The 14,907-nt window shown below is 34.9% G+C and overlaps 1 protein-coding gene across 16 annotated transcripts in view; it reads right to left on the bottom strand.

Annotated features, from left to right (window-relative positions):
* Positions 1 to 4,047: 4,047 nt before the first annotated feature.
* LOC126697563 (protein HESO1-like) overlaps positions 4,048 to 14,907 on the bottom strand; it is a 50,787-nt gene continuing 39,927 nt past the window's right edge. For all 16 annotated transcript variants that reach the window (XM_050394613.1, XM_050394606.1, XM_050394612.1 and 13 more), the window contains 11 exons: positions 14,603 to 14,744; positions 11,889 to 12,050; positions 10,620 to 10,795; positions 10,455 to 10,550; positions 10,037 to 10,106; positions 8,004 to 8,131; positions 7,568 to 7,678; positions 6,969 to 7,435; positions 5,415 to 5,502; positions 4,804 to 4,863; positions 4,048 to 4,379 (listed from right to left, as the gene is read on the bottom strand). In XM_050394613.1, coding sequence (XP_050250570.1) covers positions 4,365 to 4,379; positions 4,804 to 4,863; positions 5,415 to 5,502; positions 6,969 to 7,435; positions 7,568 to 7,678; positions 8,004 to 8,131; positions 10,037 to 10,106; positions 10,455 to 10,550; positions 10,620 to 10,795; positions 11,889 to 12,050; positions 14,603 to 14,744 — 1,515 coding nt within the window. In that variant the 3' untranslated portion in view covers positions 4,048 to 4,364. The remainder of the gene's footprint in view (positions 4,380 to 4,803; positions 4,864 to 5,414; positions 5,503 to 6,968; positions 7,436 to 7,567; positions 7,679 to 8,003; positions 8,132 to 10,036; positions 10,107 to 10,454; positions 10,551 to 10,619; positions 10,796 to 11,888; positions 12,051 to 14,602; positions 14,745 to 14,907) is intronic.

Below are 14,907 nucleotides of genomic sequence, written 5' to 3'. Positions count from 1 at the left end.
TGCTTACATCAAAAGTCGATTCGTGACTTGACTTTATTTTTTGAGGGAATTAGTGTCTTACCTTGATGATAAATAGTACAATTATTAAAAGTTGACGTCATAGATTAAAATTCATAGATTCACATCATAGGGCGAAACATAAGCTGAAAAAGTTTATTATTCTCAAATAAGGGATATAATGTTTAAACTTTGCATAAACTAAAAACCTTTAGGTTGAAATTCTAAAACCGATATTAGATTTTCCAAATTTCAAATAATTTGTTGTATTAACCAATAAAATACAAACAATATTATCTATTAATATTTATATATAAAAAATCCAATATTTTGTAGCTAGGATATTGTAGTTAAGTTTTACTTTTATCCATTTAAGGAATTTTTTTAAAATGAAGTTTTCTTTTCTTATTCTTTTTTGAAAAGTTTTAAGGAACCACATTTACATAAGTAAATAAATAAACTAATAATTATAGACATGGAATAGATGACTTATTAAAAAGTCACATTTATATCGTGACAATAACAACTGTGGGGCCCGGCCCAAAAATAATGGGCTATTCCAAATTCAGGCCCGTCCGAGGAGCGTCCTGTCCGAAGGGAAACCACATATGTAGCACTACTCAATCCCAATAACGCCAGGGAAACCTGTCCGAGGAGTAACTCCTCCTCGGACATCACGAATCCCAGACGAGGAACTCTCTCCAGCTATTTCAGTTCATCCTCCCAACATATAAAATGAATAAAATCCAAAATATCTCATGGAAAGCTACCACCACATTAATTGCGCCCCAACCACCCCCTTGGCTGCATTAATGAGGAAAAGACACCTGAACAGTACCGCCTAGGCCTCTGCAACTCACAAAGGGACTGATGAGGGCGTCTGATGGGACAGGTGCTCAAGTAGATGCTTAGATGATCAACAGGTGTAAGGTTGAGATGAGAGGAAGAGAACTATATAATGTAGTGGAGTCCCTCAAAGAAGGACGGAAAAACTGTATAAGGAGCTAAAGAAATAGAATCAGAAGAAAAAAGATCCATTCTTGTTGTTTTTATTTCTTTTTGCAAACGATACTGTCCATGCATTAGACCGAATAGGTTCACTGAAGCTAAGTTCTTTGACCCATCCTCTACAAATATTTATTGTGGGTTGCGCTTTGGGCCAGGGCCTGATCAACAGAAGTTGGGCCAGGAAAATCGTGCAACTACAACAACCATAAGGTGGAAATAATAGGATGAATTTACACCATCAACATTTTTTTTTTTTTTTGATAATACACCATCAACATTTGATGAAGTTACTTATAAATTAGTTTTTAGTTTCTCAACTTTCAAAACTTCTAATTTATATCATCCACTATTATAACAATGCCAATGTTCCTTTCCGTAATAGTCGACCACATTTTCACCTTTAGTTTTACCCTAGAAGCAATATCATTTTATGTTCTATTCAAAATGACATTGCTTTTTAACCGGAAAAAAAAAATGACATTGCTTTTGAATGGATTGACAACAAAAATCTAACAGATGTTACTAGGGGGGCATATTAATATCGTTGCTATATTTGATGGTGTAAATTACATGTTTTTATAAGATTTCTTAAACTTTTATTATTTTCTTTATACAACAAAGAATCAAAGAACTTGCTCTATATTTTCTTTCTTTACCAAAAGCACTGTTTTCACCGGATCAAGTCAATATTCCATGCTTTCATACTATGCCTACTGACTTGCTTTTATCCATGCCGTGGGTTACAAGATATAACGTAACGTATGAGGTTCAATATGAATCCCACCTTATAATTAATGGATTATTTTAAGGGATTTGTTAGTTAACCATTGGAATTTTATGTTTGTATCAATTGATACTTTTTTCTTTTTTTTTTGAGAAAGAAAGAAAAAAAGAAAAAAGAAAAAAAAAGAAGTATGAACATTAGATTTGTTCTAAATAAAACATTATACTTGTATTTTTTTTTTCTATGGATATACTTGTATTTTCTATCACAATTAAATGCTTTTTTTTTTTTTTTTTAAGATAGTTTCATTTGATGACGTCCGTTTCTAATAATAACTCTTTATCATCAGATCAAGACACCAATTAATTTTTTATGTAGACGGATATTAAACCCCATATATATTATTCAACCATTGGAGATTTTACCAGCTAACTGAAATCCACCAGCTAACTGAGATTTTTGTTACTTTGTTTATGAATTTTAAAATATCGTTATTATTTTCATATCATAAAATAAAAGTTGTTAAGTTTTAACGAAAAATATTTATAAACTTTTTAATTTGTCATAAATCTGAAGTGTATACATTAAATATTCAAACTGAAAGTTTAAAGACAAAATCGAGGCTCATATGTTTTTGTGACTAACTTATAGGTTAGCTATTTACTGTTTAGCTTTTATATATAACTTTTTAAAATCTAATTTTTTAAAGAATAATATTTAGTGTAAAAGAACCCAAATTATTATAAATAAAAACATGTCACTCTACTCAAAATTGCAAACGCATATGATAAATGCCAACCTTTAAATTGTCCCCACCATCATATTTTTGTACCATAAATGCAATTATATCATTTCATACAACATGATGGAGCTCCATGTTCCCTTATTTTAATTGGTAAGTGCAACTGTGCAAGTTTGTCTCTTGCGAACTGTTTAAAAAAAGGAAGAAGTAAACTTCGCATGCAAGATTCGTCGGCAACAGTTTCATTGGTTGGACTTTTATGGTAGATTCTTGTAGCCGTACCATGGACCATTGACTCATTAAATCCAAAGTCGAGTAATTATTGTATTAGATAGTCGCATGAGATCTCCGTCATGTGGGTTCTATGTATGAGTCGGTATCATGAGACTTATGATTCAATGATATATGGGTCCCATGCACCGTCTTATACAAGAATTTTATGTTTTGAACATATTGCATTGAGTTAATGAGGGACTTTTGGTTGGTGGCAGATAATTGCTACAAGGTATACTATGGATTGAGATCACAAGCAATACTCAATTGGTATAAATATCTCAACAATTAAATATAGAAAATGAGTAAAAGTAAAAAAATATTGTGAGTAGATTGGGGATAATTGCACGGTAACAATTGCACTAGATCTCAATCCGGTATACTATGATCTATAGGTATTCCTAGATTACTTTACTAGTCAAGTATAGTATTTAGACTATAAATAAGAGTCAATATGTTTGGATTCATATAAATGTTAGTGTCAAAACATAATAAATTTGGGTTATATCAATAGAATTGTGTTATGATTAAGTCAAATTAGAAACTACTCAAATATGACGAGGTTGTAATACTCAAAGATGATGAATTGATGATTTTATACTCATGTCTTTAACAACATAACAAATGTTCGAACGAAAACTTGTTTCATTAGAAAGTACCTTGGTGTCAAGGTTATGTAAATCGGGCAAAATGAGGGCTGAACCCATTCAGGAGACCTGATCTCTTTTTCCCTTTTTTTTTTTGTGTGTGTGTGTGTGTGGAGGAAATGCGACTTGATCTTTGTCCTTCTTTCTCAAACCCTGAGTACAGTGTTTAGATTGTCACAGTAATTCATGTTCCTAAACTTTTTTTGATAAGTATGTTCCTAAGCTACCGATACCAATGTATATTCTCTACTCTACTCACTCATGTTCAGCCATGGTGTATTATGTACTTCAACTTCATGCAAGTTAACTGTTAATTTGCAGTATTTCCACCAAATTATTGCCAACTTCAGGGCCACAACAAAAATGGGTAACCTCTGCAGAGCATAAAGAGACTAGATTCTCAATTTGAATACAACCACGCTTCATGCCTAGGCCTTGAGCACCAGTCTGACACAACTGAATACAACCAGGCTTGACAACTAGGCTCTGAGCACCATCTGACATAATGTATCAAGGCATACATCAGTACCATTTCTGTTTAAAATTCCTGGTTAAAATGATGCCCATATACATATTCTGCATCCGTCAATCTCCAACCTAATTACACATCATTTCTGTTTCACTAATATATAGGGGAAATTACCTTCTCTAACATATATAGGGAAATAAATTACATTTACTTGCAAAGAGGTTCAAACAATTGAGACAGTTTTAATAGCTCATTCAGTCTTCCACAATCAACCTGAATCCATAACTAAAAGAAAATCAAAATGGATTAAAAGATTCCAAACACTGTTTTTCCAGTACTAATCACACAAAAGTAGTAATAATTTATATGGCAATTTCAACAAAATATTCTGTGACGTTAAAGCTACAGCTTTTATCTGAATTCACTGCAGCTCCATTAGGGGCATCTTCTCCACAAAGCTGAGCAGAAACATCATTTATGGCAGAATTCAACTGCAAAGGCTTCTCAGTTTTTCGGTTCCTGTATTCATAAATCACACAACCAATGCAGTATCAATGCATTGTATACATCATAAATGACCCAACTAAAACAATATCAATCACAGCTAAAAGAGGATGAAAATACAAGTTAACATGAACTATTGTAAAGTGTTTATTTTTCTTGAAGGTTCCAATGCAGCAAAGATACAAATCCGAAAGCTTATTTATGCACAATGAATCATACAAATCAAGCCTTGCCCAGGCCCTAGAATGTGATGCCTAAAAACCTAAGAGAGAGAATTATACATTTCTTTTATTCTTGTTTTTCTAATGAAACCAACCTTGAGTATTCCTCTTGTTTAAATTAAAAGACTTTACTTTCAAACACCAAACACATTAACAAACATGCAAACACAGATAACGAGCAACTTTTAAGGATTGCAATTGCAGAAACAAGTTCTCACATCTGAATCATCATCAGAATTATCAAAAAACTTCTTCAGACCATCAGCTGCCTTGTTTATCTGCAAAAAGTAAAATCACGATATATCAGTTGGTGGCATCAGAACTTTGGCCAAATATATTAGTAGGGGAAAAAAAGCCTCTGAGCTGTTGCTTAGATAAGCAGTACATTAACGACGTCATAGCCTAAAAGTGAACTTCTAGCAAGGTCCAATCCATTAATTACTGATATATCACAATGCTTAATTGGACCAAATAACTATAAACATTAACCCATCTTGTGAGAGTAAAACTTAAGTGAAAAATCTTTACCCTATAGGCTCAAAAATAAGATCAGTAACATCAATGAGTCGAAAAACATATACACCACTCTACCTAATTTGAACTTAAAGGAAACACAGACACCCAATACTCCCAATACAAAACTATCAAAAAAGATACTTGCACTATTTGGTCTTCCACCAAATAAAATCATTGTTTAAATCATTAATGTGATGAAACAAACATATACACCACTCCACTAATTAATTGATAACCTTAGGAAACATAGACACCCAACACCAAATAGGTTGGGTTTTAGTAAGATAAATAAAGCTAAATAATCCAACAATACCTCGGGTGCATACATGTAGCCTAGTCCAGCTACCAAGCCTCCCAACAAAAGGCCACCAAAGGAGAGACTTGATTTTCCAGCATCTCCACTGCACTTGCACAAAATAGGAAGTGCTTAGAATAAAGATATCTTTCCAACATGAGAAGTAGCTAAGATTCTTTTAACAGGAAAAAACAGAAACCTCAACAGGAAGTGAAAGAAGATTAACTGTTAACTGCATCAAATGTAAATTGTTCAAGTCTTGCGGCTGCAACATGTTTAAAACTTTTTCTTTTGTTTTTTAAATTAGCATATCACACAAACTCATTTTTAAATTTCTTCTACTTTCATCTGCTTTCTCAGCAACCAAAAAAATAATAGCCTACAAACAAGAACCACCCAGGTACTAGAATTAACAGAATAAAGAAGCAATTAACAATATTCCCAAGATGCCCCTTCAAACCCAACAAATCTGTTCCCCTCTCCCAAAAAATGGTAAATTACAGCTATATCACCCCAATGGTATACCTTTAAAACAAGGAACTACTATGTGCTTTATTTTGTGACACTTACCTTACCTCCTTAGTAGTTAGCCCCGTGAAGCATATTTGTTACTTTAGAATTTGATGATGTGGCAAGTGCCTACATCACCTATTGGGAAGAATTGAAGGAAAAGAATGTTCTACCCTTTTACACCATTTGAATTGAGAGAAACCAAATCAGGATTTAAGGAGAAAATTCAAGAGAAATCAGAAATATGAGTGTAGAATGATCTGTTTCTTCAATTCTCATAATATGCAATGTTGCCACTTGCCACATCAATGATTCCATTTAACGGACATACTTCATACAGCTAACCACAGGGGATGTAAGTGTCACAATTCACAAATAGAGCACATGGTAGTTCCATGCTTTAACATTTGTAATTTACCCCAACAGGAAAAAAGAAAAACCCAAACAGAGGAGTATACCCCCATCCCTTTTCCTCCTCCCCACCCCTCTTCCCCATCTGGACACAGTAAACCATTGATGACCCCAAAACAGATCTTAAAGTCATGCAAAAAATATTGTCCCTGTATGCTTTAAACTTTATGTGGATCTTAAAAATATGCCACAACAAAAAATGCATCAAAATGGTTAATAGAAACATAATTTTGTCAAAGCATCAATAAACATTACAAATCTTTTCATGTTTTCAAGATCCAAAATAGGCCAAAATCAATGTGGGTGCTCACATTTGTTCATTTTGTGATTTGCATATCAATATGTGTGTGCCTGTGTTCCACAGCCCATCGGGAGTTACAATGCACTTAGATTATTGCATTTTTGTAAAAACCTTTACCCGTTAAGGATTGATAACCTTAGTAAGAAACCGGAAATAAGTCACATAAGTCAATCTGCTTCTCTGAGTTGATTTGGCAGGGGGCAGCATATAATATTCAACAATTTATTTGGGGAAACATCAAAATACCTGGGTGCCATTAAACTTTTAAAAGAAACAACGAACTATACTGTAAAAAGGCATTTGAATAATCAAAAACTGGTGAAACCTATCCATCAGATTTTGGTCTTCACCTGTGCTGGCCTTGACTTTGTGCCTGCACAATTTCTGTCATGCTTGGATTGTAAGAACGGCTTTCTAACCTCGAGTTCTGAAATTGGTTCTGCGTTATTGACTCAGATGCCTCAAATTTCCCATACATGTTCACAGTTTCTGTCAAGGTTGGATTGTTAGAATTGCTTTCCAACCTCAAGTTCTGAAATTTGTTCTGAGTTTCTGCCTGTAAGTTCACATTCCTGTGCACATGTGGATGTGTTAGGTGGGACTGGTAGCCCCCACCATAAGAAACTGGATTGCTAAGACGTGCTCTAATTTCCTGGGATACTTGTGATCGAACAAGTGTGACAAGCAGAGAATCCTGATTCTGATCAGCTGAACTAAGCCTACGGCGGCTGATCTCAAATGCTTCAGATATCCTTGTCAACGCACTTATTCTAACAGCCTTCGCAGAATTTTCTGGCTGCTCAAAAGGATCCTCAATCTTACCGGCCATCAACAGTGCCAATAACAAAATCAGTAGCAGTGGCAGCAGTAATAATAGTATTGTTGAAATGTCAAAGTGAGAGCTGACAATAATGTACATGTGTGTAGAGAGAGAGAGAGAGAGAGTTACCAATATTGGATCAGTTTTCAGCGACCATCTTTTATTGCTCCTTCTGCACACCCACTCTCCAGTTTTAGTACAAATTCCTTGCTCTGAGGCCTTGTCACCGATGTTAGAAAACTGCCCCCACCCCCCCCAAAAAAAGAAAAAGAAAAATCTCTAATCAATAGCATTAGGAAGTGCATATGATGCCATAGCAGCCATCCCTTAAGATATTGGGAAGATACCAGGCAAACTTCAACAAACTATTATAAGAAAAGGGCACTTTCCGAGTATATAAACATCTGGTACATAATCAACATTTAAAAAAAAAAAAATTATAATCCAGAAATATAGCGCTAATTGCATAATCAGGTCAAATATATCTTGAAATTTGATAAACACCATATAAATGTCTACAACCAAGATTCTTCATTAAGGTAGAAAGCATGACAGAAATGATTACCTTTGCAAGGAACGAAATGAAAAGTTCAGACAAAGAACTGCGATTAACTCGTCTGATGTTTTTTCTGAACCTTTTTATGTTAGCAGCACAAGCTTCAGCAATATTTCTCTCTGCAACAGTTCTCAGACCTGCATGAGGCATGTTGAAATACAGGTTCCATGACTATATGCCTCCTTAGTCAACTGCTACTTTGATTCAACAGATTATTTCAATAGGTAAGTTTTTTTAGTGATGGTCTCGAGTTCTACAGACAAACATGATTAAACCAAAAAAGAAAGCGCTCAACCCAGCAATGCAAATTAAAGACAAAAGGCATAAGAGACTAGGATCCCGTCCCTTGAAATAACATTCAACCCCACACCCCAAAAAAAAAGTTGTTTTAGAGAACCTGTCATGAACTCAAAATAATGCATCTATCCCACAAATCCATTACAACCAAGTTGGTCAATCCTCCAATAAATCAAAATCCTCCTATTTTTCCAGAAACCCCAAAAAAGCAAGGTTGCAATCCAATACTGTGGTGGTGTGGCCCACAATGATGTTGGGATCGTTGGGCCTAGACCCCAATTAATTTGTGTGCTGGTTAAGGGTATAGCCCACAATGGGAGGAATCTAGTTGATGTCTGGTAGAGGAAGGTTATTGATGACTGAATGCCTGATTACCGGAGGAGGATCTCAGGTGTCCTTTAGGTGTCCTGAGATGGATCACCTTTTCCCAATTTTGGTTAAGAATGTCTCTCGTGTTTCTCTCCCCTAAAAAATATTCCAACCCCTTTTCCTTTGAATCCCTGTCCTTTTATACTCTTCCATCAGTGGGATAGTAATTATGGGAAGATATTCCACCTGTGCATGAGTCTCGCCATTCGCCAGGTTTAAGTGGCCTTTTGAGTTTTAAGTTGTTTCTCCAGCTTGTCCAATCCCACACCAGGGAGTGGGTCCACTTTGGCTTCGTTGCCACGATGATTCCCTTGTAACTTGAACTAAGCATCAAGGCCCGTGCTTGGCTGGCAGATTCCTTAATGGTAAGCTGATGGCTTACGCGTTAGATCAGCTCGGACCTATCACCTATAGGCCGGGCCAGGGATCAATAGTCCTCGGCCTGAGCCCAGTATGGGCCAAACTTGGTCCACTCACATTACCATTAATTGAACTCATATTTTTCCCCTATTTCATTTTCCAAATGTTTTGTTCTGCTAGGTAGATGATTTCTCTCAAACACTTTGTTTCAATTACATTATTGGCACATGTATATAATCAGTTTGATTTATCCCATCTAAATCCATTCTAGAAGAAAGAAAGAGAGAATGATTTGGTGCTATTTTGTACTCCCAACAACCGTCACATGGGTCATATAATTAACACAATATTTATCTACAAATTCTGCTACCAAAGAACATTAAATTTAACTAAAAAATTCAAATTAAATTGAGATGAGATATCTGCTTTCATAAACCTATATGATGTTTAATATAACTTCAATATCTATGTTATGACAAGACAATCTAATGCTAGATGGCTCCTCTTCTAAGTAAACTGCATCGAAGAATTACCATTTATGTATCTTTTAAGAATGCTAGCATTAATATTATTATCTAAGCCTCAGTTGCCCTAGTACTCAGCCAAACCAATCATATGGCTTTGATAACAGAAGAGGAAATAAAAACCCCAGTTCCATGACCTTTGGACCACACCACTAAAGTGTAAATGTGGCGGTATAAAATTTAGAAACACCAAACCCAAACATAGATAGAAAGAAAATGATTCATATGAACCTGGGACATAGGAATATGTTCCTTAGAACCTAGTTGACTTGATCCTGTCCCACACAAAATAGCCTTTTTTAAAAAAACTGCAATTGGCCTTCTAAATCACCCCCCCCCCCCACCCCCCAAAAAAAAAAAAAAAAAAAAAAACAGCATGCAAAATAGAAAAAAATTAATGTTTTCAGAGAAAAGAATACGACTCAGCTTATGTCTCCTAAGATTCCAAAACAACATAGATGTTTTGTGCTTAATATTAAAGATGAAAATTACCTTGAAGATCATCAGCAACATTTCCAGCGTATATATCTTTAAGAGGTGGAAAAATTGCAGGTTCACATGTCTGAAAGAAAATTAAATCTTCCTACCTCTTGTCAGAACTGAATCAGTAAATTTCAAAATGCATGGAAGCGAAGACAGGAAACTAGACCAACTCAAGAATATATATACATAAATCAAAATATGTAGGTAGGAAGAAGAACATATCCTGGCGTCTCATAACATGGCAACATATTTTAATCATAACAGGAATAAGATTGATGCAATAGTATAATACTTTTTTTTTTTTAATAACATTAAGCAATCCAAGTCCAAAGAAAACATTTTGGATGCATGACATGGGGCAACAAGTAAATCTCTTCGAATTTTAACCCTTTCATAAATTATACGAGAAATAATTATAAAGAATTACCTGAAAATGGAATATCACAAGCAAACTGAGAGAGTATGAGTTGATAGTCCCACTATTTGGATCATTTATGTCATGTGCCTTTGCCCATTCCTTGACCTACACAAACTAGAAACAATGCATCATATGCCAAACAATGGCAAATATCAGATTGCTACAAGAACATACCAGTAAAATCATGTCACGAAAGCGGCCATCTATCTCACTGATCCACAAAAAGAGTTTGGACTTCATTTGGCCCTTGAAGTTATCAATTGATATATCACAAGAGAAGATCTTGTGGCTACTCTCGCATTTTAGAATTGGAACTTTTGCAGGGATTAATCGCACCATCTGCCATTGACCTGCAGATCAAAAATGTTATGAAAAGAAGAAAGAGGCATCGTAATGAAGAATAATCAAACAAAGAAGAACAATGTTGAACCCGTAAAAATTAAGCTTGCATTACATCATGCATTATGCTCTTATCACTTTCTGTTGGAAAATAAACACCTTGGGGAACCTCCAATTGAGTAATTAATGAAACATATAGGGACGTCACTTAACCTAAAACCTTAAACTTATGAGTTTGGGGCCAACTATGTTATATTAACCACTCACTTTTTTCATTGTTATTCAATACGGGACTTCACTTACACGTGTATACCTAGTACTTTCATAACATAAAAGTAAAACCCTGGGATCTAAATTTTCAAAGATTATTGACACCATCCACAGATTATGTGTCCTTGTCTTCATAATTTCCAAAAGCTTTTTTTTTTTCAAACATGGATACAATAAGGACTTAAGCACGTGCATGAGGAATGAAACAAATTGGTGAAAACATCCACTCAAAGAATCTCACACATTTAAAAAAAAAAAAAAAAAAGAATCTTGCACATTTTCTATTACAAAATGGAAAAATGACCTTGAATGTTTGCTGTACAACATAATTACAAACTATAGAGACACTAACTTTCAGAACTGGTCTGCACGCTAAATAAAGTTTTACTAAATTTTGTAAGAAAAAATTGCAAAAGGTGAAGATGGTACATTGACTGAAGTTTCCCAAGTTGCACTTTATATAAATTACAGTTCATATCTAGCTTTATACATAATCTTCTTTTTTTTTTTTTTTGAAGATAAGTTCCAGGATTCATAGATACTTTTGGCCTAATGATAAGTGTCCCAATTGCTAGAACGTGTATTTCGAGACATGCACTGGAGACAAGCAATTACAATAAAGCAAAAACTTAAGTTAACAAACGTGCAAGAGGGACTGTCAAAATATAAGAACAATGGATTTTCTGAAACTTCTATGCCAAAGTGATAGAATACAAGCATCTGAGAGAGAGAGAGAGAGAGAGAGAGAGAGAGAGAGAGAGAGAGAGAGAGAGAGAGAGAGAGAGAGAGAGAGAGAGAGAGAGAGGAAAAATGCTTGAACTCAAAGCAAATTACCTCTCAAAGGATTTTGCAAATCCACAAGTAATCTTTGTTTGCGGTCACTTTCAACATATGGAATATATCCACCCTCCTTGGGTAAATTGATAGAGATATCCACGTCACCCCATTTTGTGAACAGTTTGGACATAAATGACCCAAATGGTTCCACTGCTGCCCCTGTTTGAGCCAGGTCATTAATTTATATTGTTAATCATAAATTTTTTTAACTAATGGCAAGAATTATTCCTCATGTAAATAAGACATAAAAGTTCATGATGACCAAAAAAAAAAAAAAAAAGTTCATGATGACTCAACAAATGAAATGCAGAGAAAGAAGAAACCAGAAAGAAAATTCACTTAATCTGATGATATTTACTATAGGTTACTTGTCTTGGATTGAGGAAAAAATATAAAAACAATGAAGACAAATATTTATATAGTGCTAAAAACCTACAGAAGTCTTTGTAGCATGAAACATCATCTTTCCCTTTTTTCTATGGGGACCAAACTACAACAACTCTAGCCCAGCCATCCTGTATCAAGTCAGAAATGATGGATCCCTTTAAGGAATTCCTATCTCTATGCACATGGAGATGAAGCTTCCTCACCAAGAACAACATTCAAAAGAACTTAGGTTCCAGAAAAAATAAAAAATGTCATCGAGACAGAATCTCAAGATAATTTGAAACTAGTTTCGTCTAGAACGCAGTAGACATATAGGTTGGGAATTCAAAATATGCAACTTAAGTTCCTTGGGGACTTTCAAGATTGGGAGCTGGAAGGGGTGAGGGAGACTTTTTAGGCTCGAAGGATGAAATGCAGGTAACAATGAACTATGGAAAGCAAATAAATTATATTCTAAGGAACTATGTACAAGGACAAAACTTTTAGTAAAATCAGGTGCCATTGGATTCCAAGTAACTAGGCTATTCATGATCACACTAAACCCAATTCCAAATAGAGTAATTCGAAGTCTAATCAATCTAAGCAGTAAACAGTTTGAGGGTAAAATATGCAAAGCAGTGAACATATCACAACCTAAGTAAACATTCTAAACATTCTAAACATCCAATCAAATTGAAGATAATGCATTGTGGATCAAACAGAACTAACAACTAAAAACTTGAATCTAACTAAAATAAGCTTGCATAAACAAGATTACAAGAAAGTGCTTACAAGCATGAACACCTTCTAAGCCCTACGAACTATGAGAGAATCTCCTAAGGAACTAATATTTCAAGAGAATGATATGATCTCTGTATAAACAAGTTTGTCAATGAAGAACAGCGTCCTTTTCTAGAGAATCAGCCCTCATTTATACTTGAGGGCCTGATGAAAATTGACAATTGTTCCTTCCACGTGTCTTTCTTTCCTTGGCTTGAAAGACACTTGTCACGATATTGGATGCTACTTTGTAACTTTTAAAAACTGCATCAATGCCACCTGTCTCTATTGCATACACTTTATATGGGTTAAGAACTGCCATGGGATCTGCTACATTTGACCAAGTCGTTTTCCACGTACCCATAAATTTAAAGGTTTAACTTCCCTGTTGTGCCATTTGGAATGTCCTTAGCAAGCCAGGAAATTTCAGATTAATACAAACAAGGCAGTCTAGTGTATGATCCTATTATAAGAGTTTGAAACATGTGCACCTGCATTCTAAGTGGGGTAGCAAGGTACCTCATTAGGTGGCTTTCTTTGTGTGGACAACAACCTTGGATAATCTTGTTAAGAGGAAGATGGTGGTTGTCAATGAGTGTATTATGTGCAAGTGTACTTGTGAAACAATAGAGCATCTACTTATTGTCCTATAACTCAAGAGTTGTGGTAATTTGCATTTATAGCATTTGGAGTGATATGGGTGATGCCAAGGTGGGTGATAGACTTGATGTTTACATGGAGACGAGCGTTTGGTTGATCAAAACTGGGCTGTGTGGCAAGCTAGTCCTCATTATATAATGTGGACCATTTGAAGAGAAAGAAAACCATAGGACTTTTGAAGATGAAGAGAAATCGCCTCAGGATATTAAGAGTAGTTTTATGAGAACTTTGTTTGAATATCACACTATGATTGAGGGAGTTACATGTAACTATCTAGGTTTTTTTTGGACCATATGGCTGTCCATTTGTAATTTTTTAATGAAGCTCATCATTATGCGCGCTCCTTTCTTATAATAAAATATCTTATTTATTGAAAAATAAAAAATTCTAAGAGCCAGGAGAAGAAGGTGCTTAATTTTCCAAATAAAAAGAAAAGTCATTTAATTATTAGTCGCATAAAACCAATCACTCATGCTCAAAAAGCCCTCCAATTTACCACGCCACCTGCAGAACTATATTGCCAGCTCCCTCTTCACATTCTAAAAGACCCAACTGAGTATCCAATAGATATGGGCCAAACGGTATTTGCTCATGTAAATATTAGTGAATTCAAAACTATGGCATTTCAAAATCTTAAAGAAAACCATGGCCACTAGGTTAAATTTTATCAAAAAACCCTCCAATGTACCATGGTCAGTGATGATATATAGTCATCTCAGGGCAAATAGGATAGGTTAAATTTTATCAAATGCTCCTGCTTGGGCATATAGAATGGAATCCTTCCATTACCACCAACTTATATCTTCAATTGCAAATCATGGAAGTTTTACAAATTTTAAGTATAAAAAAAAAATAAAAAATAAAAATAAAAATTCTTTTGACAGAACCATGAAAGTACAAATTACCTCTCAAACTTTGCACAGATTCAACAACTCTTCGTAGTTCATTAATGACTTGAGCCCGTGTTGCCAAATCCTCCTGCTTGGGCTTGAGCACTTCGAGTATTTCCACGAGTATATGCTCCAATGTACTATTGGCACACCATTTCTGTGTAAAATTCCTGGTTAAAATGGTGCCCATATACATATTCTGCATCCTCTAACCTCCAACCTAATTACACATCAGTTTTGTTTCACTAATATAGAGGGGAAATCACATTTGCCTTCTCTAACATATAGGGGAATAAATTACATTTACTTGCAAAGAGGTT

This window comes from Quercus robur, chromosome 8 (assembly GCF_932294415.1).
Source record: "Quercus robur chromosome 8, dhQueRobu3.1, whole genome shotgun sequence".
NCBI classification, from domain to species: Eukaryota; Viridiplantae; Streptophyta; class Magnoliopsida; order Fagales; family Fagaceae; genus Quercus; species Quercus robur.
The sequence above is the reverse complement of the archived record's forward strand: the minus strand, read 5'-3'. Positions and strand labels throughout refer to the sequence as shown.